Source organism: Periplaneta americana, chromosome 13 (assembly GCF_040183065.1).
Source record: "Periplaneta americana isolate PAMFEO1 chromosome 13, P.americana_PAMFEO1_priV1, whole genome shotgun sequence".
Classification (NCBI taxonomy): Eukaryota; Metazoa; Arthropoda; class Insecta; order Blattodea; family Blattidae; genus Periplaneta; species Periplaneta americana.
The window spans coordinates 114298361-114324449 of NC_091129.1; the positions used below are offsets into that span (position 1 = coordinate 114298361).

The following is a 26089-nucleotide window of genomic DNA, read 5'->3' on the forward strand; positions in this document are numbered from 1 at the left end:
TAGTATAGAGTTCAAATGTTTTCGCCATTTTGACACAAAATTGAAATTCATTTGTTTCGTATTTCATGTTTAACCTTTACTCTATAGTCCTTGTCTGTCACAGAAAGAGCGGGACAAGGATGAGAGTGTTCATTCCAACATGCAGCAGTATGGAAGGGGCAGTCACTACTTGGACGTCATTGTGGCAGATGCAGCATTACCTCTGTGGAGGTCGACCTTCAAGTTGGACTCCATCATTACAGATCGTAAGTAACTGACATAATGTCAAGACCATAACTGAACAGTGCTTTACAAGAAAAAAAAAAAAAAAAAAAAAAAGGAAAAACTTTAGTTCAACACACTAATCACAGAGACATAGTGACTGTTGAAAAAAAAATAGGAATGAAATATTCCCAATAAAATGTCTTGCTTGATGTCATAGTTGTTGTGGACTGATGCCAAGTTCTGAAACCAAAACTTACATAAGATAACTAAAAAGAGCCATGAGTTAGTTGTTATATGGATCCTGTACATTACCAGAGCCCTGAATTGTTTCAAAACGAATGCAGTGTGGAATATTGTTTCAGCACCATATGGAATCCGAGAAGCCACAGAACGGATAGGTACCACAAAGAATTATCAGATCAGTGACCATCATCTTTTGGGACATATACCCTCAAAAGTCGAGTATGGCTTGCAGCATATATATCACGATTTGTTTCGGTTTGCTGCCCAACACCTCAAAATGGGAGGTCGTCTCGTCTGTTGGGTTCCTGTAGTGAGGTAAGTTCATTAATATGAAACTAGTGTCAAAAAAGTAACACTTCAAATTTTGAACAAGTACATTCAGTATTATATAAGACAAATATGATCAACAATAAAGTAATTATCTTTCTTGTTTTCGAGATACACATATATACAGTGGTTTTATATAATATTCTTATTGAATTTGATATTCCCAAGAAGCTAGTTTGATTAATTAAAATGTGTCTCATTGAAACATGCAGCAGAGCCTGTATAGACCAGTGTACTTTTCCAATTCACTGTAGGCTAAACAAGGAGATGCACTATCACCTTTACTTTTTAACTTTGCTCTAGAATATACCATTAGGAAAGTTCAGGATAACAGAGAGGGTTTGGAATTGAATGGGTTACATCAACTACTTGTCAATGCGGATGACGTGAATATGTTAGGAGAAAATCCACAAACGATTAGGGAAAACATGGGAATTTTACTTGAAGCAAGTAATGAGATAAGTCTGGAAGTAAATACCGAAAAAACAAAGTATATGATTATGTCTCGTGACTTGAACATGAAATGGAAATATATATGAGTAAATTGAAAATTTATCCTTTGAAGAGGTGACAAAATTCAAATATCTTTGAGCAACAGTAACACTCGAGAGGAAAGTAAACGCAGAATAAATATGGGAGATCCCTATTATTATTCGGTTGAGAAGCTTTTGTCATGTAGTCTGCTTTCAGAAAAACTGAAAATTAGAATCTATAAAACAGTTATATTACTGATTGCTCTGTATGGTTGTGAAACTTGGACACTCACTTTGAGAGAAGAACAGAGATTAAGAGTGTTCGAGAATAAAATGCTTAGGAAAATATTTGGAGTTAAGAGGGATGAGTCGCCCTCGGTAGCGCAGTTGGTATAGCATTGGCCTTCTATGCTCGAGGTTGCTGATTCGATCCTGGCCGAAGACGATGGCATTTAAATGTGTTTAAAGTAGATTTACGGGCATGTAAAAGAACTCCTGCAGGACAAAAAATTCCGGCACATTGGCGACACTGATATAACCTCTGCAGTTGCGAGCATTGTTAAATAAACCATAATTTAATTTTTTTTAAGAGGGATGAAATTACAGGAGAATGGAGAAAGTTGCACAATGCAGAATTGCACTCATTGAATTCTTCACGTAATATAATTAGGAACATTAAATCCAGATGTTTGAGATGGGCAGGGCATGTCGCTCGTATGGGTGAATCCAGAAATGCATATAGAGTGTTAGTTGGGAGACTTGAGAGAAAAAGATCTTTGGGGAGGTCGAGACATAGGTGGGAGGATAATATTAAAATGGATTTGCGGAAGGTGGGTTATGATTGTAGGGACTGGATTAATCTTGCTCAGGATAGGGACTTACAGTGGGCTTATGTGAGGATGGCAATGAATCTTTGAGTTTGCTAAAAGCCATTTGTAAGTAAGTATATTATACACAGTAGAGTCCCAATTGTCCGAACTTCGATTATCTGCCCTCTGCTTTATCTGGATCAGTTTTTTTTTAATTGCAGTAGTGTACGTAAATGTTTTTTAAAGTTCGGTTACATACTGCACTGTATTTTGAATAAAAACTCGTTTATTATGTATATGTGAGTAACATCTTTCTATATTACTGGGTCCGACCTTTGTTTGTTTAAGATAATAGGATCAAAAACCATATAACACCTATCCGGGTTGCCCTTGGTGGTATAGTCCGGATAATCGGAACTCAACTGTGTGTGTGTGTGTATATATATATATGTTGTTGTTTTCTAATGCTAGGCGTTTGACAATAAAGTCATTTGACCTCTTGCACTCCAATATTTTTCAAAGATATTATCATGACCAGCCACTATAAATGGCAAGTTGTAGCCGATTTAAGTGAACACCATATTTTAACGTTTTGGTGGCTACTTCATTCACACACAACCCCCAGAATGTCTGGAGGACCACACCTGCTGTTGGTCGACGGATCCATTGGACCTAGCTAGGAGATCTTGTTGATCACCAGCTTTCCCTCCTTAAGCCACTGGAGGACGATTTTAGTGCCATAGCAGGTCAGCACTAGGAACAGAAAAGTAGAAAGAGGAGGAAGGAAAGGGAAATGAACCCCTAGGCCTCGAATGCTCTATGCCGTCAGGGTCGAAGAACGTAAGAGTTCAGTCAGAGGACTGGATAGGAAAGGGTAAAGAGGGAATTAGGTAATGGATAGAGGAAAATTATACCAAATTCAGTCAATAACTCATCAAGCTGACCAGTGGTAATGGATGAGCAGCCCCTCCCTTTAGTTCAGCTCGTAAAATTATGCTTACTAACAGCTGCACCACGGGAAGTTAGGGATGGGGCATTGGGTATTTGTTCAGGTTGGTTCCTTAAAGCCTTCAATGGGAAGGATTAATGGCTCTCCCCCCTGCATTCGACAGATAGCCTTTTGCAGCTATATATATATATATATATATATATATATATATATATATATATTTTTTTTTTTCTCTCTCTTTCCATTGGTACTATTTTCATACACTTCAGATTCATAGAACATAAATTACATGTGTTTGAAACCGGAAAGGCCTTTTGTAAGAGCCCTGTACATATAGTCTTGACAAATAATGACAATTTATGGGCCTTCATTGCAAAAAAAAATAATATAATAAAAAAAAAATGTTCTCTTGAAATAGTACAATATAGACCTTAAGTGCAGGGTCGCTTATTTGTCACTTTTGCTACTTTGCCAGAGGAGGGACGGTATGATAATGATAATGCAATGACAATGAATGACAATGTATATAAATCCATTAAATTATTGTTAGTAAGCATCTAAACTCCAACAGAATAAATAATAATATTATTATTATTATTATTATTACTACTACTACTAGTGCTTTTTTTCTGGGAGAATGTGCCTGAACAGCATTCCGAAACCTTTTGGTTATATTTTTCGTTATGGAATCGAGAAATGTGTTAATAATTACGTTTCAACAATTTTCTTTATACTCTGCTTTGGTCTTGAAAGCCTTAAATTTAGACGAAAAGGAGGTCAACAACGACAAAATTCCTGTGACTGAACAGTATAGCCCATCTGCTATAATTTATTCTACAGGAAGTTCCGCCATTTTTTCTCCAGAAGAAAAGCACTGATTATTATTATTATCATCATCATCATCATCACATTTAGAGCCTACAGTGAATTGCTCTTATTACAATTTATTTGTGTTGCAGAGACGACTACAGTGAAGACAAACTACCTACACATCCATGTTTCCAGTTGCTGGCCAACTCTGAGCAGGTTCTCACCACATATACTAGCCGGCGTCTCCTCACCCTTGAGAAGATACAGGAACCACACGTGAGTCTGAATTCATAAATATTACGCAGATGTCAGGCGGACTCTTCCACAATAAAAAAAAATCCATTACTTTAAGTCAGATTTGAAGCTGGGACTCTTGGATCTAATTGCAAGCATAATAATCACTTGACCAACAAGGACAATAATGGCAGACATTTCATAATAACAAGATACCTGAATAAATATAAAATATTTATAATAAAATCCAACTCGTGTGGATTCTTGGATACATTGGACTCTTCAAATAGCTTTTGTTCAGCAAAATGTAAATTTCTGCTTCGTTTTCAGGAAGAATACTCCAGAACAGAAGCGAACACACTCATGGGAGACTTTAGGGCGAAATTCTTTCGATATGGAGAGGAACATCGAAAGCAACGTAAGCTCCGAAAAGCACTGGCAAGGGAGGCTTATTTACAATCTGCTGCACAGAGGGAAGAACCCACTGACGGCGAGTCGCAGGACAGGGACAGCAGCAGCTCCGAGAGATGACAGTAGGTCAGTGCATTTGTATTTTATACCTCTGTGTTATATTATATGCCCCTGATCCAAACTTGTTTTTTGATATCATTGTGTGCTCGGAATTCTTACAATAAAAAAGTGGTTTCTATCATGCTGTCAGGATATGCATCTCTGTTACAAATAACTGTTTGATGGATCTAGTTCAGTTTTCTTCCCAGGCTGTTTTAGTTAGAGGACAGTTCAGTTAATCTTACTAACTGTCCAGTTCTTTAAGGACCATATTCTCAATAGTAGTTGAAACTATCTTTTAACTTACTGCAAGTTTAAACTGTGATTTAAACCATAAACCATATTCTCAAGTTCAGTTTAACTTTCTTCATGGACGTCGCTAGGGGGGTGCGAAAGGGTGCGCAAGCACCCCATAAAAAATCGGAGCACATCTTTCCGCACCCCAAAGAGCAATTTATTAAAAAAAAATACTAGGCTTAAGTTATTTTGAAGAACAAAAACAAATAATTTCTTGGATGTGAAAAAACTACGTCCCTTAATGTATCGTTATGGATATGATGAACAATAATAATAATAATAATAATAATAATACATAGTAATATTAATAAACAGATGTATAGTATGCGCGCAAGTGCATGAGAGAACATTTTGGATTTTTTATGTACCACATTTTTACAACTCTCACCCTATTTTTAAATCTCGCACCTCATCCGCACTCCCCTTGCCCTGATCCTGGCGACGTCACTGACTGTCTCTCTTGGTTTAAACGCTAGTTTAGTTTAAACCACCAAGTGTCATAGTTTAAACTATGCGAAATGGTTAAACTATTTTACTATAACTTGAAAGCGAACTGCTTTTTGGAAAAAACCACTGTTGGATTTTTAACATGATAACAACTTGACCAATCACGAGGAAATAACGCGAAAACGAATGCTACATACTGTGTACTTTGTTAATTTTTGAGGACAACAGTAATTTTGGATAGGCAGATGTTAACAGTTCATGAGTCATTCATATCTTCTGGGATTTCATAAGTTTCATACAAATTTATATTATGTTTTTGAAGTAAAAACGCACAAAACGATTTTCTCAAAATTGGCTCTACAGTTATTATTATTATTATTATTATTAGTATTGATTGTTAATCATATCTTATTTCATTCCGTTCATTATATACACAATTCAGTCTTACAGGAAATTGTATGATATTCTCCTAGGTTTTTCTAATTTTAAAAGAATAAACCTTCAATTATTGTAAGTTCTTGTATTTTAACAACATTGTTTGTACATGTGCATAACAATGCCAACCATATTCATACATCTTTTCAGTTGAAAATAAGGTAAACATAAAAATACTTCAACAAATAACATAATTATGTTGGTGTATATCAATAACTTAAGGGTTACTTATACAACCTTTAAAAACAAACAATACAGAAATAAATACACACACCAGAATGGCAACATAAACATCTACATTCTACTTCAACTGCACATCACTGTGGCCGGATTAAATAAAAGAACTCTTAATTGGGGAATGTGTTTTCCATGTACTGTGATAGACTGTAGGATCCCCCAGAGGCAATTGAACTTAGGGACACCACTTAACGAGGTTATCCTACTCTTGCTAATGTGTAAGATCTCTCAACTCTTTAAACTCTTGCAGATATTTTGCAAAAAGTCGCCTGAATGAAACTTTGCTTAAGTAAGAATTAAGAGTCATAGCTCTAATAAAACAGGCATTCAAAGAGATCTCAAACTTTGCTTCACAATAAATACAAAAAAATGTATCAGACAAAATACTGATATGGAAATATTTTTAACAGAATTTATTTTTTCCAGCAGTAGTTAAATTCTTTGTACTCCAGACCAATTTTGGAATACAGTGGAAGTTTTTCTTGTAATTTGCACTCATTGATTAGTAACTGGACTTCTCTGGAGACTAGCTAAAAGCAATGCCAATCTTGTACAGTAATTTATATTAGCCGAAAATGTCCAATTCTGTTAATAAAATGGTTAAGAGAAATACTGTGTTCAAACCAATTTTGTGGAATTTCATTGACCAACTATACTTGACATAGGCCCAGTCACTCTTATGTTTCCCATTATATACAGTAGAGTCGATAATGTCGCTGACTGACATCTGCATTATACATACGAGTAGTGCTACCTATATACCAATAATCAACAAGTGATTATTCTGTGCGCTTGGTTGTATGGAAAGTATTAGCTTATTTGAAGTGGTTATCAATGAGAGAATGTCTTTTGGACCGATTTTGGAAATCAATGATGTAAAAACGAATTATAGCAAAGTCAAATTGTACAATGCTCAAAGCCTTGTCAGGTTATTGGTAGCGAAATTTACGACCTACCATCTTTTCAATTAATATACCTTTTCTTTCACTTCTTCAGATAGCTGCAGTAGCTCATTATGTAGGTGTGAAACTTATAATGGAGAAATCCTGGGTTCAAGATTGTTTTCTTTCTAAAAAATAAAAAAAATATGGTTTATTTAACAACGCAACTGCAGAGATTATATCAGTGTCGCCGGTGCGCCGGAATTTTGTCCCGCAGGAGTTCTTTTACATGCCAGTAAATCTACTGACATGAACCTGTCGCATTTAAACACACTTAAATGCTACCGACCTGGGCCGGGATCGAACCCGCAACCTCGAGCATAGAAGGCCAGCACTATACCAACTATGCTACCAAGGCCGACATTTTTTTTCTTTCCATCTTTTGTGCCATGTTATTCTATATATAGAATTAACACTGTAATAGGTTTATTAATTTTCTAATAATTAAGAATATTAGAGTTGGGGGAAACCATATATTTATACTTAGTATAATTGAAAGAATCTCAGCAAATAGATTTATTAAATGAATTTTAAAGATAAACGAATCATCAGCTTGTGTGTTTGAAGTAATAGATAAAGAAAGGTATTGTTTGTGTCCCTAATGCAGTGCCTTACTGTCATACTATTTCAACATTATTGGTAAGCAGTCATCACTACTACTTGGAGGTGATGGCACACTCGTTTCATTCCTATAATAAAATCACCTCAAATAACACAGCTGAGAAACTCTTCCTTTGTTATTCTAAATATACAAGAAACAAGTCTATAATTAAATTGTAGCAACAGTGCTAAATATAGAAAATGATAACAAAAAAAAAAATTAAATGGGTCCATTACCAATCTCACTTCTACTCACTTAACTGAAGGAAGATAGAGGAAGGTAGGTATATCAATTGTGAAGACAAACTGCAACTTTTGCCGTCATTAACTCAAAATATTTGAGTATTATATAATTTGGCTTTGATATACCTTGTTTTACATCATTAACTTACATCTGAAACAATATCATAAAAAATCTACGATCTCAAAAGAATGGTCTTTCTTTGTAAGTCCATATGATAATGTCCCAACACATGAATTTGTTCTTGTCCAAAGTGAGCTGGCTAAACCAAACATGCTTTATCATACTTCTCTGTCTTCCCTGTGAAAGATCGGTTTTGTGGACGTAGATTCTGTTCAGCACAGGAAATTATCACAAGTGCAATGAACTTTTCTATTAGTTCCAAATAAACTGTAGAACTGACAAAAACGTATTATATCTAGGAAGATCACTTCGAAAGTGAGTGCATAAGGTGCGACAACAATGTTCACAAAAGCTACTATATATCCACGAAATTATTGGCTCTGATATATATATATATATATATATATATAGTTATCTTGCTGACTGAAAGAATGTTTCTCAGCCTACCCTTTATACGTCAATGTGGGTATGGCTTGTATAGTTATATTTCATATTAGTGGCTAGAAAAATTGGTTTGAACATATAGTACTGTATAAGGTGTACCTTATGCCTAATGTCTATACAGACAATTCAATAATTAAAGACACAGAGAATCGTAAAGTCTTTATAAAAATAAGCAACTGTTTATTATATAGGTGTGAGCTATTTTTCAGCTTGATTGCCAATCCAGAGTTTATTCTCTGTAATTCATGTACTGAGAACAGCATTCCATAATCTTGGATCAGTCTTGTACCTGTTCCTTATGCATCAATTGAAAGACTTGGACTGAGGAAAGGTGTCGGAAAAGAGACAGCCTGGAGTTGGTTGATCCTCGATTCAATATATCCGAATTTAACATATTTCAGGAATAATGGACTAAACATCACGGAAATCAAAACACACGTGAGTTGGACAGTTGGCAATTCCAAGCATCTTCTCACTCTACTATCTACTGAATCGAGGGTCGACTGTATTTTGTTACAAAAGTAATCCCAAGAAAGCTATTTTTTATGTGTTAATGTCAGTTAAGTTACGATATGAGAAATTGATCATTTTTACAATATAATAATTGCTCCACAGTAATGTGTCTTTAATAACTGCATTGTCATATCTTCTGTCAAAGACTCATGTTCCGGTAGTTTTCTTGAGAGATATATATTTAGCAGAAGATAAATTTAATATTGTCAGGCACATCATACTGTCCCTGTGTTCACCCAGACCATCACAAAACTGTCTTTTATCCTGAAGGGTATTCCGTAAAATATGGAAGTTGTTTCTTGTTTCAGCAAACTAAGCAGATGGTGATATCTGCAATGAGTTGATGAGACCTTCCAGTGCTGCCACCTGGTTTGATTTTCCGCACTGTTCTTCATACCTGCACATAGAAGAGACATTCAGTCTTATGGCATGGTGTGCATAAAGGTGCATCTGCGAAAATCTGAATTCCAATGTTCAGTTGATCTGCAATCCATACTACACAGTAAGCACCAAAGTGATAAGTTATTACTTTCAACCAACATTAGTTTTTGAAGAGAATTATGTTTGTAAGGAGTGTATAAAATTGCTTCTATAACAGTTCTCGAAATGTTAGAAGAATTTAATATGTTCCTATTAAACATATAAATAAATACTAAAACTTGAACAATTTTTCGCTCATTTTTTAATATTGTTGTCGAGAGAAAGTGGAAGGTTGACTATATTTTTCATCCATGTTTCCCTGATTCTTGTTAATAGTTATGAATTCAGACATAAGGAAATCTTATTTTAGCAAATACTAACAGAAATATACAGGGCCCATCTAATTTGTTATAAAAATAATTCAAATCACTACTCTCCCCTCTGAGGAAAGATATCTTCACTCACCTGCTGTTTATCTGCTTAAGAGCCCACTTGGCCAATTTGTTGTTCTCCTTCTTTTTAACTGACGTGCATTTTGTAGAGATGGCAATGTTGGTAGCAGCCTAGGACAAACAATTTTTCCTCATTAAAACAGATGATCTCTAACAACATAATATTCAATAAAATGTTACGTTGTAACTTGTATTATCCCTTCTCACACTTGAAACGTTGTAACTTGTATTATCCCTTCTCACACTTGAATCCTAAGTAAAGTTAGCTGCTTTTTAACTGACTTTTTGTAGCAAATCACTTATGCAGTATTGGAATTATTCCAAGTTTGTCTTGTCAATAATAATTTTAATTATGAGCTCTGATATTATTAGAATTATTTTAAATTGGGGTAGTTTTGGATTACTTTATTTGTAATTGTTGCATTTCTGGTTAAGTTTATTTTATTTTATTTTATTTTTTTCCACTTTTTCAATATGTAGTTTTCGATTGTCGAAACCAAGGATAATAAAATGTCTTTAATACAACTTATTTTAGAAGGTAAGTAAAGCCAGGAACTCTGTCTGAAAGGCTATTCCTCACATAAGTTCCGTACTTTTCAGATAAATGTGTCTGGAGAATGAAAAGTATAAGAAATGATCTCTAAATGCTTGAAATAGGAGAACAGGAATGAAGTCTTGTACTAGTTTCTGGTTTTCTTAAACAGCAAAATAGAGAATAGTTCTATGGATGAAAGGAAAATGAGTTAGCAAGTACAATGTTGAAACATTGAGGAAGATTGGAAGAATTTACTGAGATTTCTCGTGCAAAATTATGTCTGCTAGCAATAAATTGGTAACAGTGTAGCAAAATTTGTCTTGTCAGACCATGTAAATTTAATGTTGCTTTGCAGTCCAGCTATCAATTTGTTATTCAGTTTCGACTTCTATTACTGTTAAATGATATTTTAACTCATCATCATCATCATCATCATCATCATCATCATCATCATCATCGAAACAAGTATAAGGCCCAAGACCCATTACAGTCTCAGTCCACCTTTTTTTTTTCCTAAAGATCTCTTCCCTTACGGATGGTATTGAAGCATGGCTTTTGGAAGTTTATTCCGATTCATTCATTGGACATGGTTTTTCCACTGCAGCTGGTACTTGTTTATAAACTGTCAGACTGGTTGTAATTGAAGTTCTTGCATGATATTCTCATTTCTTTTGCAGTCCAAGTGACTATATCCTAGTGTTGCTTTCATAAATTTCATTTCACAGGCTGTTATTCTGCTGATATCTGTACTTCTCATTGTCCATGCTTCACTTCTGTAACATAATACAGGACTAGGTAAGGTTTTATACAAATGTATTCTTACGTGTCGCTGTACTAGGGAAGGCTCCATAATTTTGTTGGTTGTTCCCATTGTTTTATTGTATTTGCAAATTTTAGAAGTTATATCTGTTTCACTAAAAAATGTTAAATTATAGCCAAGATACGTAAAGTCATTTAATTTCTATTAATTTGTTTAAGCAAATTTTGCTTGTGACCGGGTATTTCCCACGAGATGCCATGACTTTTGTTCTTTCAGTATTGATTTCCATGTCGTATTTTGCGCTGATCATATTTAGATTATGCACTGAATACTAAAGGTCAAAACATACTAGTAAATATGCTGGTGACAACACTGAATCAAACTGTAGGAGACATGTTGCTTCTGGTTTAGTTGTTAACTTTCAAAAAGTAAACGATGAGAGTAATATACTATTTATTCAAAAGCATAAAAAAGGGGGACTTGGCTCATGTTCATAGTAACTTACTCCTTACTTGAAATGTGATCGTAATATCTCTATGATATTTTAGTGCAAAGTTGAAACACCTAAAAGCATCATTACAGATGATTCTTTGTTAGATACTGAAATTAAAAATATATACTGTATATAATATGATGTCACATGTGGACTAACCAGAAACAAGCCGTATAGAGCTCGGATGTTGTTGGGGCTGAGCTTCAGAGCCAGGCAATAGTGTGCACGTGCCAACTCCATGTTCTCGAATCCCCCCTGCACAAAATAGAAAAGTGTCTCAGGTCAAAGCAATTGATCTGTTTAGCAAGCAACTCTCCAATGAACCGAAGCGTGGCCACACCTGTGTGTAGCGGATCTCTGCATATCGCTGGTGCATCAAATGGCTGTGTGGGTTGTGCAGGATCAGCTCCTCCATGCAGAAAGCAGCTCGTGCGAAGTCCTGCTCAATGAGGTACAGCTCACACAACTCCTGCCACGCCTCCTGGTCGCTCATGAACCTGCGAACATAGCAGTTGGTAATACTGCTAGAGATTATTGTGTTTAGGCTACAGTTAGGGGTCATTTTTTGAGCTCTGGTTGCTGTCACTTGTCTATGAGAGCTCCAGGTCCCTCTGGCTTTGAAGAATAATACTGTACACAAGCAAGAAATATGAGTTGAGGCACATATGGCATGACGCCATGAAAGAAGTGCTATTTAATAGTCTGACGTATCATTTCCTCTTATACTTCCATTAAATATAATATGTTATTAATACATGAATATAATTACGTACCTTATAGTGAATGACTGAGCTCAGAGTCGGAAATAAAGTTATCTTCACATGGAAATCTTCCATAACATAAGATCGAAATTTCCCTTTGGAAATTTGTAGGTAGATAGAGTATAAAAACAAGTAATCTAAAAAACACGTAGATACCAAATATAAACAGTAAAAAAAAAAAAAAAAAAAAAAAACTTGAAATATAGCATAAAATTTTCTGTACTGTTACAGTTATCCTTAGTGGCCTTGCAGTTAACTTATGGATTTTAAAGGGCAATAATAGTACATTATGCAACGAGCCTATAATGGTAGTAATTAAGACGCGAGTATGTTTGTTTATGAAACGAGCACAAGCTAGTTTCATAACTTTCATACGAGTGTCTTAATTACCATTATAGGCAAGTTTCATACGACTTTTTATGCTCGACCATATTTCTAACTTGAAATTATTCATAAGTATTCATGTTATGGTTATGTAAGTGAGAAGTGGAACTGACCTGAATTGTGAGATGTGCGCAGACGCGAAAGTATTTATTTTTTCTGAGGCACGAATGTCATTGACCTTGATATAATCTAGAGAATAACATGAAGATTAGTCTTGATATAACCTGGAAATTGATTTAGAATTGAAAAACGAGATGACAAATTGAATTTATTTGAATATTATTTACGATTAACGCTAATTATTATAGTAACAGAACATAACCTTCTGCGACAGTATTGGATTTCCAGTCTCCATGACTTTTCGCTAATTGTCTTTCGATTGCATATCCGAGAATAATCGATACTTGCGGTTTTATAATGGTACAATGGTGATTTTTCATTGGCTGAACAACTGAATTATAATGAATAGGTGTACTTTAATGAGGTGCATTAAAGGGCTATTACCAGGTGTATAATTACTACATTTCGGCATGGTTGAGCATAAAATACTTAGCATGACTTGACTTCCTCTGGGAGGGAAATAAAGCTGGAAGATCTGTGTCGTAGATTTATGGCACGTCACTGATAGAGGGTTCCAGGCAAAATTTTTCGGTAATTTCTCGTCCAAGTTGAATTTTCATGTTGAATAACTTCTGCAATTGGAAGCATTGTTAAATAAAATAGTATTACTATTATTCAACTAATGTACTGATGTAACCTTTTCATTTGTCGTTAACAAAAATAAGCCAGATGTGTCAAACCTTGCACTACAGTAGATGCAGATTGGGTAACTTGTACAGTGGTGGTGGTTGTGGTGGCAGGGGCAGTAAAACACCACTGAAAACTACAACTTAACTATGCCCATATCTGTTTTGAATCATTTTGTACTATAGTTTGAATTGAATACTTATGAAGGATTCCCCATCCCATCCATTCAGCCAGTAGTAATTTAGTATGATAAAGAAGAAGGTTTAAAAAAAGAATGTTTATATTAGGTTTTCAGTCCAGCTGATGAGAAATGAATCACAGTCAGCCGTGTGTGCTCCAACAGCCTGACAAAAGGGCTATTCAAATGTTCGTTTAAATTATGCTGTTTTTGGAAGCTAATCTTTTGTATTTAATCTTTCTTTTACAGTACTTACCTATGTACGATTTTTTTTAAAGGGGTATCTTAAAATGTTGAAGGATTTCCTTTCAGAATCACTGCAATCTTCCTTAGAAGATTCTCAGTGATCAGGATTCTACATGCTACTTTGGATTGTAACATGCTACAAGGAGATGCCACCACCATCAATGATGGGCACTAGAACTCAGGTACTGTCTATCGAAATAAGTCTTGTTACAAATTCTGTACAGTATTCAACTAAAATATAAAATATTCCAATTGTAGAAATGGGTTATTTTCTGCAACCTACACCACATCATTCTTGTGCCGAGGTCATGAAAGCAAGAAGCTCAACTTCTATGTGCCCCCTATGCACTTTATTTCTTTCTCTGCGAGTTATTTGCATTTGTGATTTTTTTTTGTATCAGTTCTTTTAATTTAATGTATGTTTTTATACTATTTAAATGTAGAAATGTCTTCTGATTGATCTCTCTATATAATACGTTGGCCTCACGTCCACATGCCTCAGCAGAAATGAGATCATTCAACCATAATGGAGGCACCATGCTGTCAGCATGATGATTACAGCCATTACAGCTGATTTTCGATTTCGTTATCACGGCTTCCAAAATTCACCATAATACTGGCCAAAATTTTATGAGAAAATTGAATTTCCTAGACATAATGCCTTAATGTTATGGCATGAGGTGATCCCTTTATATTATATACACATATATACTTTTTCGGTATTTCCTGTTATGTTCATTTTTAGTTATTCTACCAGAAATTATGTATTTATTTGTTTCCAATAAATAAGCTTGATATGCAGATAATGACTATCCTGCAAATTGCTTTTATATGCAGTAAACGTGAAATCATCAAAAGCAAGAATCAGCAATTATTTTTTTTATACTGATGAAACAGTTCTTATTTTAATGATTCGTTAGTAAACTGATGTCTATTAAGTTAACAATCAAGCAAAATCTTACGGACATCAGTGAAACTGGCTGTTAAAGTTAAATGTTACTTAAAAAAAACAGTCAGTCAAATAATAGCAATTAAATGTATAATGGTACCATTTACCATTGGACTTTTTATAAAACAATTGGAGTCTGAAGTTTTGTGTGCCAACTTCACAGCTCTTTTTTTTTAGCAGTTTATTTTATGAAGCTTTATCAACTGCGATGGCTGAGTGAGATGAAGGTGACAATGCCAGCGAAATGAGTCCGGGGTCCAGTGCCGAAAGTTACCCAGTGTTTGCTCTTGGGGAAAGGCCCGGAAAAAACCTAACCACATAACTTGTTCCAGAATTTGAACCCAGACCCGCTCATTTCACAATCAGACACATTAACCATTACACCACAGTGATCGACTTTCGCAGTCCTGGTCACAAGTAAATTCTTTAGTTAAAGGATATCATTTGTTCATTCTGGCATAGGATCACAACACTGATCAAATGGAATGTGCGAAGTCTGTATGGCACAACATCACCATGGTGAAGGGACACATACACCCAGTCTATGAGTGGGTAGGAGTGAAATGAATCTTCACTTTCCTGCCAGGAATAGAACCCTAAGTTTGCTAGATTTGTGGCCGTAAATGCTATCTCAAAGTACAGCAGAGGACACATGCTGCATTTCTGCATCTTTAAATAGAATTAGAGTAACAACAGTTACTTACTTCTTCAGATATTCTGTGAGTTCCTTGATGGCATCAGGAATCTTGCCCTTAGCCCTAAGAATGGCGACTCGACGCTTGCGCGGTGCAGCATTTGTCTCATCTTGTTTAATGATGGAGTCGAGCAAATCCAAGGCCTCGTCATATCTGTATAAATTAATGAGTTAGATGTCAAATGCTGCAGGAAAGTTGAGATGCTATTGTGACAATTAGAATACATACCTTTCCATGGCTTCCAACTTGAGAGCTTTCAACTTCCTTATACGGAGACTTGTTGGGAATTCTGCTGACAGAGACTTGAGACATACGTCAGCCACTTCAAGTCTATTGCAGTCCAATGCTGCTACACACACTTGCTCGAGCACAAGGAGTCCTGCAACGTGCTTAATGTCAAGATACAACAGTTCCAAAACAAAAATTTCAATAAACGACAACTTTCTTATTGCTCGACAGTTTCTTTTGTCATTTCTTCTATCACCACAAATGAACAATACACAGTATCTTATAACGTATTTAAAATAAAGCAATGCAAGTATTTTTGTGTTCATATGCAATATGTAAAGATACAGTGCATTTAAATAATGAGTTTTATTGTGACTATACAACTTTCCCTACGTGGGGTTGGAACTTAAGTCAGTGCTTAGCGACATACAGTACCGAATTATCCTCCTATTTCCATTTCAGCCTCAGCTCCACTCAATCTATACAGGTAAGTACTGGTATTTTAAAATTATTCCGTTCAAGAAAACGTAAGACTTGGCGATCAATAGGAAAGGTGTGCTACTAAATTCACTCTTACATCTTACTTACTTATGACTTTTAAGGAACCCGAGGTTCACTGCCACCCTCACATAAGCCCGCCATCAGTCCCAATCCTGAACAAGATTAATCCAATCCCTATCATCATATCCCACCTCCCTCAAATCCATTTTAATATTATCCTCCCATCTACGTCTCGGCCTCCTCGAAGGTCTTATTCCCTCCGGCCTCCCAATTAACACTCTATTATATACATTTCTGGATTCGCCCATACGTGCTACATGCCCTTCCCATCTCAAACGTATGGATTTAATGTTCCTAATTGTCAGGCGAAGAATAAAATGCATGCAATTCTGCGTTGTGTCAAGATAAAAATAAAAGAACTTACTTTCATCTCCAAGTTTGTGCACCTTCTTCTGCAGTATTCTCTCCCATAGATCAACTATATCTGCACTCTTTCGTACATTTTCTTCTCGCCATAGTCTAAACAAGTCCCTTACTTCTACAAGATAAAAATATGACAAAAGTCACGAGATTAAGATCGTGATGTAAAATGTGGTGTAAAGTTTAAGCAGTTTAAAGTTAGTACGGTTTTCCTTTCAAGTGCAATATAGCTCAGTTGCATATATACTTTATCATTAAATGATAGCGGAAGTTCTCTGTAATGGTCAGATTACAATGAAAATTTCAATAAACATTTTATTTATAAACTATGCAAGTTTGACATATGGTAAGAGGATATTCAACTGTATATTAACAATAATGAAATATTACAGTGACCAATAATATGAAAATCATATTTTGCATTAATGTTAGGGGTTACGTTATTGCGAACTAAAAACATCTATTTCATTTTACATATACTTTTTGTATGAAGTGGGACAACATAACCTAAATCTTGTTCTGGTGTTACATAACTAATAAATGATGATAAACAGGAATATTTGTATTACTATATCGAAATTGCCACTATAACATATAGCTAGCTAGTTATATTCTATACCTGACCAACTCATTTTATCAGAATAGAAATCCATTTTTGTCCCCAACTTGAAGCTCTTGATATCAAGGAAATACTGTAACCAACACGGACCAGTGAAGCCTCCTACAAACAATAATGTAGCAACAGAGTAGACTGTAGTTGACTGTGTGAATACGTAACTGAAGAGGCGATAATTGGCTTTCCGAACACAGACAACTGTGGGCTCGTTCACTGTTCGTGCCATGGTGGTTTGGGTATTTGGTAATGTTTATAGTCATTGAACTTCATATTTACATTGATTTGCAGTATGCCTTTATTGGAAATGATGGTTATATTATTTTCGGGTCAGCAAGAGCCAGTGATATCCTGTAATTTTGACAGAATAAGTGCGGCGATCATAGATTACATGAAAATTATTTGTGAACCCAAATCAGCTAACAACTTTTAGGACTAGGGTTCCATTCTCAAGATGTCTTGTGGGTTATAGATATAGGTTATATGATCGCATTTCTATTTATTTATTTATGTGTTCCTGTTTTTAAACAAGGATATATTTTTAATTAATTAAAATGACGTCCGAATTTTATATCACCACAGTTCTTTTTTATAAAGCAATTTTAATGTAGTGATGAGAGTTTGCATTTGTACACAGTAAAAAACAGCATTACTATATTTCCTGTAATGAGAAAGTAAAAAGTGTAGAGTTTGCAATGGAGATTGGGATGACTCCTGTCTCCTGTCCCGTATGTACTCTGTACATGCGGGAAGGTGTTACACTACAAAGTCATCTCAATACTCATCCAAAAGATCAAGTGATAGCAGCATTAGTGAGAATATCTGCAGGTGGAAGCAATAAAGAAAATCAGAACGAGAATGAAACTGTGCCAATTTCCACATCTGAAATTGCTGCTACGAACCAAGAGGAGCCAAGTTCTCCAACCAATAGTCACTTCACAACAGCTATCACATACCAGCAGTTTCTGAGTAGCAACGGCTCCACCAGTAGCGCTATAGTGCCACAATATGTCTCCATGCCTACTATACTTTCAACACCCACAGCCGCACATACGTCCACGAATCAGGCGACCTTCATGCACATGCTCTATAACCCTTACATGGTACAGCAACAGCAACAACAGCAGCAACAGTTTCAGTTGTTAAGTTCTGTGAACTCTCCATCGCATTCACAGCCATTCATACGTCACGTGCTTCCTTCCACTCCTAACCTTTACCCACCACATGTAGCGCAGTCGCAGATGAGCCTTGCTCCTGCTTCTGTCCCTCTGAGCGTGCCATATCAAGTCGGGACCTTTCCTCCCACAGACTTCGCCCCCACGACAGTACCGCAAGTATTCCAGAACACAACCAGCAGTATAGTCACCTCAGCCCCAATTGCTCCTGTATCCAGTTCCACTTCCTCCCATTCAGCATCAGGCAGTACCATTCCAGCAAGAGAGCAATCCATCAGCCAGAATGAGCAAACTTCAGCGGGGAAACCCAGCTCTCCAGTTGCAGAACAACCTGCAGTTTCATGTTGTAAGCAACAGCAGGTTGTCACAGAGCCTGTTGAAGCTGAAATTCCTGTGCAAGAAGCAGTCAGCAGTGGTGTGATTTACAGTGACGCAAGAAGTAGCAGCAATAGTGGTGTAGCGACCAAGACGAGCAGTACCCAGTGTGAGGAGGACGACGACCAGAAGAGTCCCTGCATTACAAAGGATGAGGAAAATGAATGCAGTGATCAGGGACCAGCTCCTGTGGAGGAAGGGATGATGGTTCGCCCGCCCAGGTGTGAGTCGGTGAGGGTTCGAAGGGACCTGAATGATGTGGCAGTTAGTCCGATGGTGCGTTCTTATGACGAGGGAGCAGATGGCGAGGATTTGAGCCAAATCATGCGGGGGGCTCTGTGTATTCAACCACCACCTGTGAGTGTTGTTCACAATGATGAATACATCACATCCGACCAGAGGTTCTCAGGGGAAGGTAATTCTGGAGAAAATGAAGTAGCAGCTCTAAAAGCAGTACCCAAATCAAGTGAGGAGAAGTGCGAGGAAGATGGTGAAAAGAGAGAAGGTGAAGAGGGGACGAGCAGGTATCTCGATCTGGACCAGACAGACAGTGTGAATATCATCGAGATAGATGGCATACACATCCTAGTGCCGTCTCAGTTCCTAGAGAATAGGCCAACAGTAATGGAAGCAAAGCTTCCGGGACAAGAACCTATCACCTTGACTGTGCCCGCAGAGGACATAAGAGAACCTGAGCCAGAAGTGACTACACTGTCGAGCCTAAATATCCAGACGGACGAGACCATGCCCCCTCGGGGAGAGCTATCGGAGCAGGAAAGTGTAGGGGGCAACGACAGCTCTATGTGGCCTCAGGTGAGTAAATTCATAATATTTGAGCAGCATTTAAGATCACTGATTCATAATATTTGAGCAGCATTTAAGATCACTGATTCATAATATTTGAGCAGCATTTAAGATCACTGATTTTGATTTTTTTTCGGGTGAAACTGAATCATACCTATGAAATTAAGTACAAGCAAAGCCAAATTATTCAACACTCAAAGGATATTGTGTTATCGGCAAGTGTAGTCTGCAACAACATTAGTTTTTAGAATATATTTATCTTTTTTTTCTCTTCTGTCACTTTTTATTTCGTAATTCAGATATTAGAGCTAAGTGCTGAACTGTGAGTGGTTGAATAATAATAATAATAATAATAATAATAATAATAATAATAATAATAATAATAATAATAATCCTTTTGATTAATGTACATCAATATAGAACAAGTCAATTCAGCATACATAACATACTGATTATTAAGACATAGGCCTACATACAACTGAAGGTTTTAATGTCATGTTCCTTCCAGGCATGTGATAGAAAAGTAGGCTACCTTTGAATCTAGAAGTTTCCCAATAAAGGTAATGAAACACTATTATTGAAATGATGTCATCTTCTGAAAAATATTAGTACTATTCTCTCAGTACAGTAGAGTCTCGAGTTAGATGGGACCGAGGCTATTGAAAATGCAGATTATATGGAAAAGTAGGAAAAATTATAAAATTCACAGACAGTAAAACTTCTGTTATTCATGACGGGTATCTAAACTGGTCTTCCTTTCACCATCCTAGTAATCTAAACAATGGCTTTATTCACAGCTTATTTTTTATATCACTCTCTCCATGACAGCGAACACACTAGCAACAACAAAATCCATACATAACTCCTTCACAAACAATTCATACAAAGAAGAGGCCTACAATTTAAAATTAAATTTAGATGTCTGTAATAGATAAAATATTTTATAGCAATGAGAGTAAACAGATTTTATGCACTTGTGGAAATTATCACCCTCGGCTTTGCCTCAGGCTCTAAACTTTCTACTCACTGATAAAATCTAATTTTATTATCTTAACTATAAATTACTATTATACATTTTGCACGTATGTGTATTTCACACTGATTTCTTTTTATTAATTTTTTTTCCTTAGGTACTGGCAAAGTTCTTATACTTTGTGTGTTAATTTATTTCTGATTGACCTATACGTTTTTCGTTTATTCGTTTTTACACTTGTATAATCATATTTTAAACCCCAGGAAATACGAAACATCATTTATATATTCTAAATCAATTTTGCTCGAAATTAGGTTTGCTGTGAAAATTTAAGAACGTGAAAAAAAGTAGGCTATGTGATTGTGATGTTAATGAAGATGACCATGAAGGTAGTGATTGTGTTCCTGTTTGTGATGAGTGAGAGCAGTTCGGAGATTGGCTTCATTTAATGACTATGTGGATGTTGATACAAACTTCATCACCACTCAAGTCATGACAGTCTCCTAAATTGTTGACATTCAGCAGGAGTTGTGTGAGGAAGATGACGATTATGTAGATGATGAGCCAGCCTCCAACAATCTTATGTCCTTTAATGACGCTGTTACTGCTTTAGAAACAGTGAAAAGTTTCATAATTAGGGAGCGGATTTTTATGTACTAAAAATTTTAAATATATTTATTTTTTATGTGCTAAAAAGTACGCAAATATTTGCTAAAAATAAAAAAAATAAAAAATTTTTTTTTAATATGACAAAAATACCTTACTTAGCTTGGGGGGAAAAATGTTACTAGGTACTCACCAACCACACTTGAGTGCTAGTAGATGGCCGAGAATTGCAGTGAACAACAAAGGTCATCTCCAAATGCATGCCGATTATCTCTGAACAACAACTTATACTGTGAAAACGATCTTTCCACATCACAGGACGTCAGACGTGCATATTTAGAGAGATGAAAGTCACAAACACAAAAACCGACAATTTCACCTACAGGCACATCCTCCAATACTTGAGCAACTTTACACATTTTTTTATATTCACTGTTTTTCCCAAACACATTCTGGAATTTGTCCCTTAGTAATTGTACTTCTGAACCTGGTTGCGAGTCTAGTTTAATTTCCACGGCACGCACCTCCCTAACTGTTCCAGACAACAGGTTTGTGGATGTTTTTTATGGTGTCATACAAAAAGCTTAGATTTGCTGATAGGAAAGACAAATCGTTTTTTAAATAACTATCTTTCAGTATATCTTGATGGATATTGATTGATAAAGCCCGATAACAGGAAATCACAACAAGATATATTGCCTTACTTGATAGACATGAGCGAGAGGCGAGAGATTTGTTTAAATTAACTAATGTTCATACCCGAGCTCTTATCTGTTGTGTTTCACAAGCAAAGCATGGAATGAAATCATCTTCAGCAACAATAAACATTCCTAATTATGAGTTGCAAGATCTCTCCTCCTTGTCCATGTTAATTTATTCTCTAATAATAACATTGATATGCTGCCTAGCACTTCTCAGAACTTGAGGTAATACTATTAAGAAAATGAATCATGGATACACCACACAGCGCTTAGAAACACGAAGCAACCAAGAATTCTTAAAAAAGATAACGTAGTTCTGAGTGATATAGTTGATTTAGTTTTAAAATATTTAAAAGTTCTTGTACAAAAATATTTAAGTTAAAAAACTCCAAGATTTATGTGTTTATAATAGATTTCCTGAAAATATGTATTTACATAATTTTTTTGTAAAAATATGTGTTTTTATTTGAAATAAAATTCGGATTTTAAACTTGAAACTTCATGTTCGGAATTTGTAACTTTGTTAATTGTGTTTTATCACACGCAAAAAGAATATTTAATTACATAGGAATTCGCTTCTTATTCATAATACATCATGATGTAACTGAGCAAATTATTGAGGGCATGGTTTATTCCTTAGTAGCAAACAAAAGCAAGCAATCCAAAATAATAGACTTTTTTTTTTTTTTTGTAAAATAATCATATGTTATTAAAAAATGCTATTTCACATGTTATTAAATGTCATTTAACATAAAACATGTAAATAAAGTTTTAATGTATAAATAAATTACAACTACATACAGAAGCGATTAAGTGTCCATTATTCGAACATAACTGAATTTAAAGATATTCTGGGAAAGAATTTTCATTTATTAGCAGTTGATTAGGCCTACCTTTTTTTTTTTTATGGCTCAGATTGTACAGAACATTTGGTTATCGAGACTAAACTGTACTATATTGTTTTATGACAGGTTGAGAGTACCTAAATATTCTTTGTTTAAGATTTCTTTCATTATAAGTTTTAATATGTTAATGCATTATTTGCATATAGATTGGTATAATAAGCTATTCTTATAGAAGTTCGCAAAATACAAAAATAATACTGTTTACTTCAGCATCCAAATTGTAATTTTAAAAGCACTGCCTGTACTGCATGGTTTTATAGGCCTTCTGTAGTCTATAGTATTGATTGTTTGGCTTATTTTACGAATCATATCTTTATATTCATATGATAAAATGATCGAATCCCACATTTGGTCACTACCATGCAAATGCAAAAGGACATGTTTCCTTTAGTATAGCAAACTTAATATCTCACAAAACCAGCTGCGCACAACATGGTTGGTTTTTATCAGACTATAATTTTTGCAAAGCACTTAAAAATCTAGTTTTGAGAAACTCATTGTAACGTGTTTGCAATTACCTTATTGATTTGTATTATGCTAGTTTTCAACTGGTTTGTTTCAAACTCACTGTGAGATACATCTTAATTGTATGTATACAGGGCTTTCAAGACAAGGATGTATCGACATCTTACGACCTGCTGGCTAGAGAGAGCTGGGAGGCCTCTGATGGTTCTGATGTGGACATCATTATGGAAAGCAGGCCATCACCATCTGCTAATCAGCAAGAGCGGTCTGGGATGAGCAGCCAGGACAGGCGGAAGGCAAGCCAGAGCAGAGTGTACAAGTGTGGGACATGCGGGGTGTCATTCAACTGTCCCAAGGAGCGTCGTGTCCACCAGAGCACCTATCACACTGTCAAGAGCACAGGGAGTGAAGCTGCTACATCTACTAGTGGGGACAAGACAAACCCTGAGGAAGTAACTCGTAGACCTCAACCTCAGAAACGAAGATCTAGAATAAAAAAAGTGATAAAGGAGGAAGCAGACGAAAATTGCGTCAAAGCAGAGCCACAGTTCATGGGGGTGTTTCTAAAAGAAGATACAGAGACTAAGATGGAAGCAGAAGATGCAGATGAGATTTCAGGAAATGTCCCTCCTCCAACTAATGGTCAAACATCAGAGCCCAAAATTGAGACAGATGTGCCAAAAGAAGAAGAACTGCCTCCTGCAACCTTCCCTTGCAACTTGTGTGATGAGGTATTCACAACCTACAACAAGAGAGGACTACATGAGCGCAAGGTTCACAACAAGAAGACAAAGACCAGGAAGAATACATGTGGAACATGCAACGAGATATTTCCTACAGAAGTGGAGTTCAATGAACATCTCCAAACACATCCCCTTGAGTGCTCACAGTGTGGTAAGTACTTCTACAGACGCCAGAACCTGGAACTACATTTGAAGCGCCATCTGGGGATCAAGCCCCATAAATGCACTATCTGTGATAAGGCATTTGTGACGAAGCAGAAGCTCACAGAACACACCAACTCTCACACAGGAAATGCGCCTATTAAATGTCCAATGTGTGACGAGACATTCCGGCGATATAGTAATCTGATACAACATAAACACCGGCATCACATGAACATCAAGAAGAAGATAAAGGACTTCATTTGCCATTGTGGCGAGATATTCCACTCGAAGAAGAAGCTGGAGTGGCACAAAGAGATCCACGAAGAGAAACCCAAGTGTTGTACATACTGCAGTGAACGTTTTGTGCATGCAGCGAGCCTCACAAGGCACATCCGCAAAGCTCATGATTGCCGATATGTGCCCAAGTGCGGGCGGGAGGTTGAGAATGTTGAGTGCACAGTATGCGGCTATGTGTTCCTCAAGAGCTCGCTGCAGGTACACATGCGCATGCACAGTGGAGAACGTCCGTACCCCTGTCACGTTTGCGGCAAAGACTTCACCACTAAGTGGAATCTGCAGCTACATCGTTGGACTCATGCTGCACGCAGTTCCAAGCCATTCAAGTGTTCCTTGTGTAAGAGTGCTTTCTTCCGTCGCAACGACTACACCGCACACATGCACTCACACCGCAACGTCCGGCCGTACACTTGCAATCACTGTGGCTGTCAGTTTATACGTAAGTACAATTGTCTTCGCCATGTTCGCGAGCACGAGGTTGGTAAGTCATTCAGTTGTAACGTTTGTGGTAAGATGTTTCACCGCAGTTATTACCTGAAGGAACACATGCGTGTGCACAGTGGTGCGCGTCCATTTGCCTGCCACATATGTGGCAAAGCATCCAGTACCAAGTCAAACCACAACAAACATGTTAAGATTCACCATGCCCGTGAACCCGTCAACACTGAGGGGTAAGGCAAGTGCTGCTCAAACCAGGGTCATTTTTATCAGATGATCTGCATGTGTGGGTGTGAATGAAACTGGTCGGCCTAATTGGGCTAATAGGAATGGCTGACATCACAGCATAACCTCTGGCTGTTGTCGAGTGTCAGATTGTGTGTATTTTTATTATCTTTTGTGGCATTATGGTCCTTGAAGTTTGACCTTACCATTCTTAATGACAGCTGATCTATTGATTGATCTCCATTCTTCAACCCATGCATTTTTTAGATCAGCCTGGACATCCTCTAACCATCTTAGCTTTGGTTTTCCCTACATTCCTTCCGCCAATATCTTTAAGTTCGACGTCGGTTACTATGACGGTATCTTTGTAAGTTAATTCAATTCTCTAAATGTCATGTTTCTCTGTTACAAATAGGTTCAGAAATTTCCGAAGAATTTTCCTCTACCTTGTTGCTAAGATGGTTATTGCTCATTTGGCCACTGTCCAGGTTTCACTGCCATACACAACTTTACTACAGGTTTAACTATATATAGTTTTATAAATCATAGTTTTAACATTCATAGATATATTTCTGGCTTTCATTATGGTATCCAGAGCTCAAAAGTAATGTTGATCTAATCTTTTCTCTGTGGTTTTAAAAATCCTACTTTTAACATTCATAGATATGCATCTGGCTTTCATTATGGTATCCAGTGCTCAAAAGCAGTGATAACCTAATGCTATTCTCTTATTTCTACCATGATGTCAGTGTTTTAAATAACTAGAGCATCCTTAAGAGTCATTGTGTTTCTTAGAAATTTAGCTTTATTATTGGTGATATTTAATCCACCCAAGTCTGCTCCTGATTCCAATTGATAAAGAATTTCGCTCATGGCGTCCATATTTCTAATCAGCAGTAGTATATCATCATTTGCATATGTCAGACATTGTCTTCTACTGGGTAAACAATCCTCGGTGCACCCACTTCTACTGCTTGTGGGTCTTGGGCGAGTCAAGCCGATAACTGCGGTGAATGGGT

The 26089-nt window shown here is 36.4% G+C and overlaps 3 protein-coding genes across 3 annotated transcripts in view; 2 read left to right on the forward strand and 1 right to left on the reverse strand.

Moving 5' to 3' along the window:
* Positions 1-9284, forward strand: part of LOC138712295 (tRNA (guanine(10)-N2)-methyltransferase homolog) — a 22069-nt gene extending 12785 nt beyond the window's left edge. Inside the window, exons 7-11 of the mRNA XM_069843919.1 lie at positions 104-245; positions 567-762; positions 3965-4091; positions 4380-4586; positions 9146-9284. Of these exons, the coding sequence (XP_069700020.1) occupies positions 104-245; positions 567-762; positions 3965-4091; positions 4380-4580 (666 nt within the window). The 3' untranslated portion in view covers positions 4581-4586; positions 9146-9284. The remainder of the gene's footprint in view (positions 1-103; positions 246-566; positions 763-3964; positions 4092-4379; positions 4587-9145) is intronic.
* Positions 5809-17463, reverse strand: LOC138712296 (ER membrane protein complex subunit 2-like). The gene is made up of 8 exons (XM_069843920.1): positions 17226-17463; positions 16611-16724; positions 15686-15836; positions 15467-15610; positions 11838-11994; positions 11657-11752; positions 9723-9820; positions 5809-9234 (listed from the first exon to the last, which is right to left on the reverse strand). Exons 1-8 carry the CDS (start codon positions 17446-17448, stop codon positions 9150-9152), a joined length of 1068 nt encoding a protein of 355 aa, XP_069700021.1. The 5' UTR covers positions 17449-17463; the 3' UTR covers positions 5809-9149.
* A 299-nt stretch (positions 17464-17762) lies between these two features.
* Positions 17763-25638, forward strand: LOC138712294 (zinc finger protein 184-like). Its single transcript, XM_069843918.1, has 2 exons — positions 17763-19582; positions 23358-25638. Exons 1-2 carry the CDS (start codon positions 17915-17917, stop codon positions 25080-25082), a joined length of 3393 nt encoding a protein of 1130 aa, XP_069700019.1. The 5' UTR covers positions 17763-17914; the 3' UTR covers positions 25083-25638.
* The last annotated feature ends 451 nt before the right edge of the window (positions 25639-26089 follow it).

Excerpts from the sequence above, each read along its gene's own strand:
- LOC138712294 (XM_069843918.1), top strand. The coding sequence starts at position 17,915 with ATGGAGATTGGGATGACTCCTGTCTCCTGTCCCGTATGTACTCTGTAC. Across the intron at positions 19,583-23,357 it reads ACAGCTCTATGTGGCCTCAG|GGCTTTCAAGACAAGGATGT; the intron begins GTGAGTAAATTC and ends GTATGTATACAG.
- LOC138712296 (XM_069843920.1), bottom strand. The coding sequence starts at position 17,448 with ATGGCACGAACAGTGAACGAGCCCACAGTTGTCTGTGTTCGGAAAGCC. Across the intron at positions 15,611-15,685 it reads AAGTTGGAAGCCATGGAAAG|ATATGACGAGGCCTTGGATT; the intron begins GTATGTATTCTA and ends TAATTTATACAG. Across the intron at positions 9,821-11,656 it reads CTCTATACGGCTTGTTTCTG|GCTGCTACCAACATTGCCAT; the intron begins GTTAGTCCACAT and ends TGTTTGTCCTAG.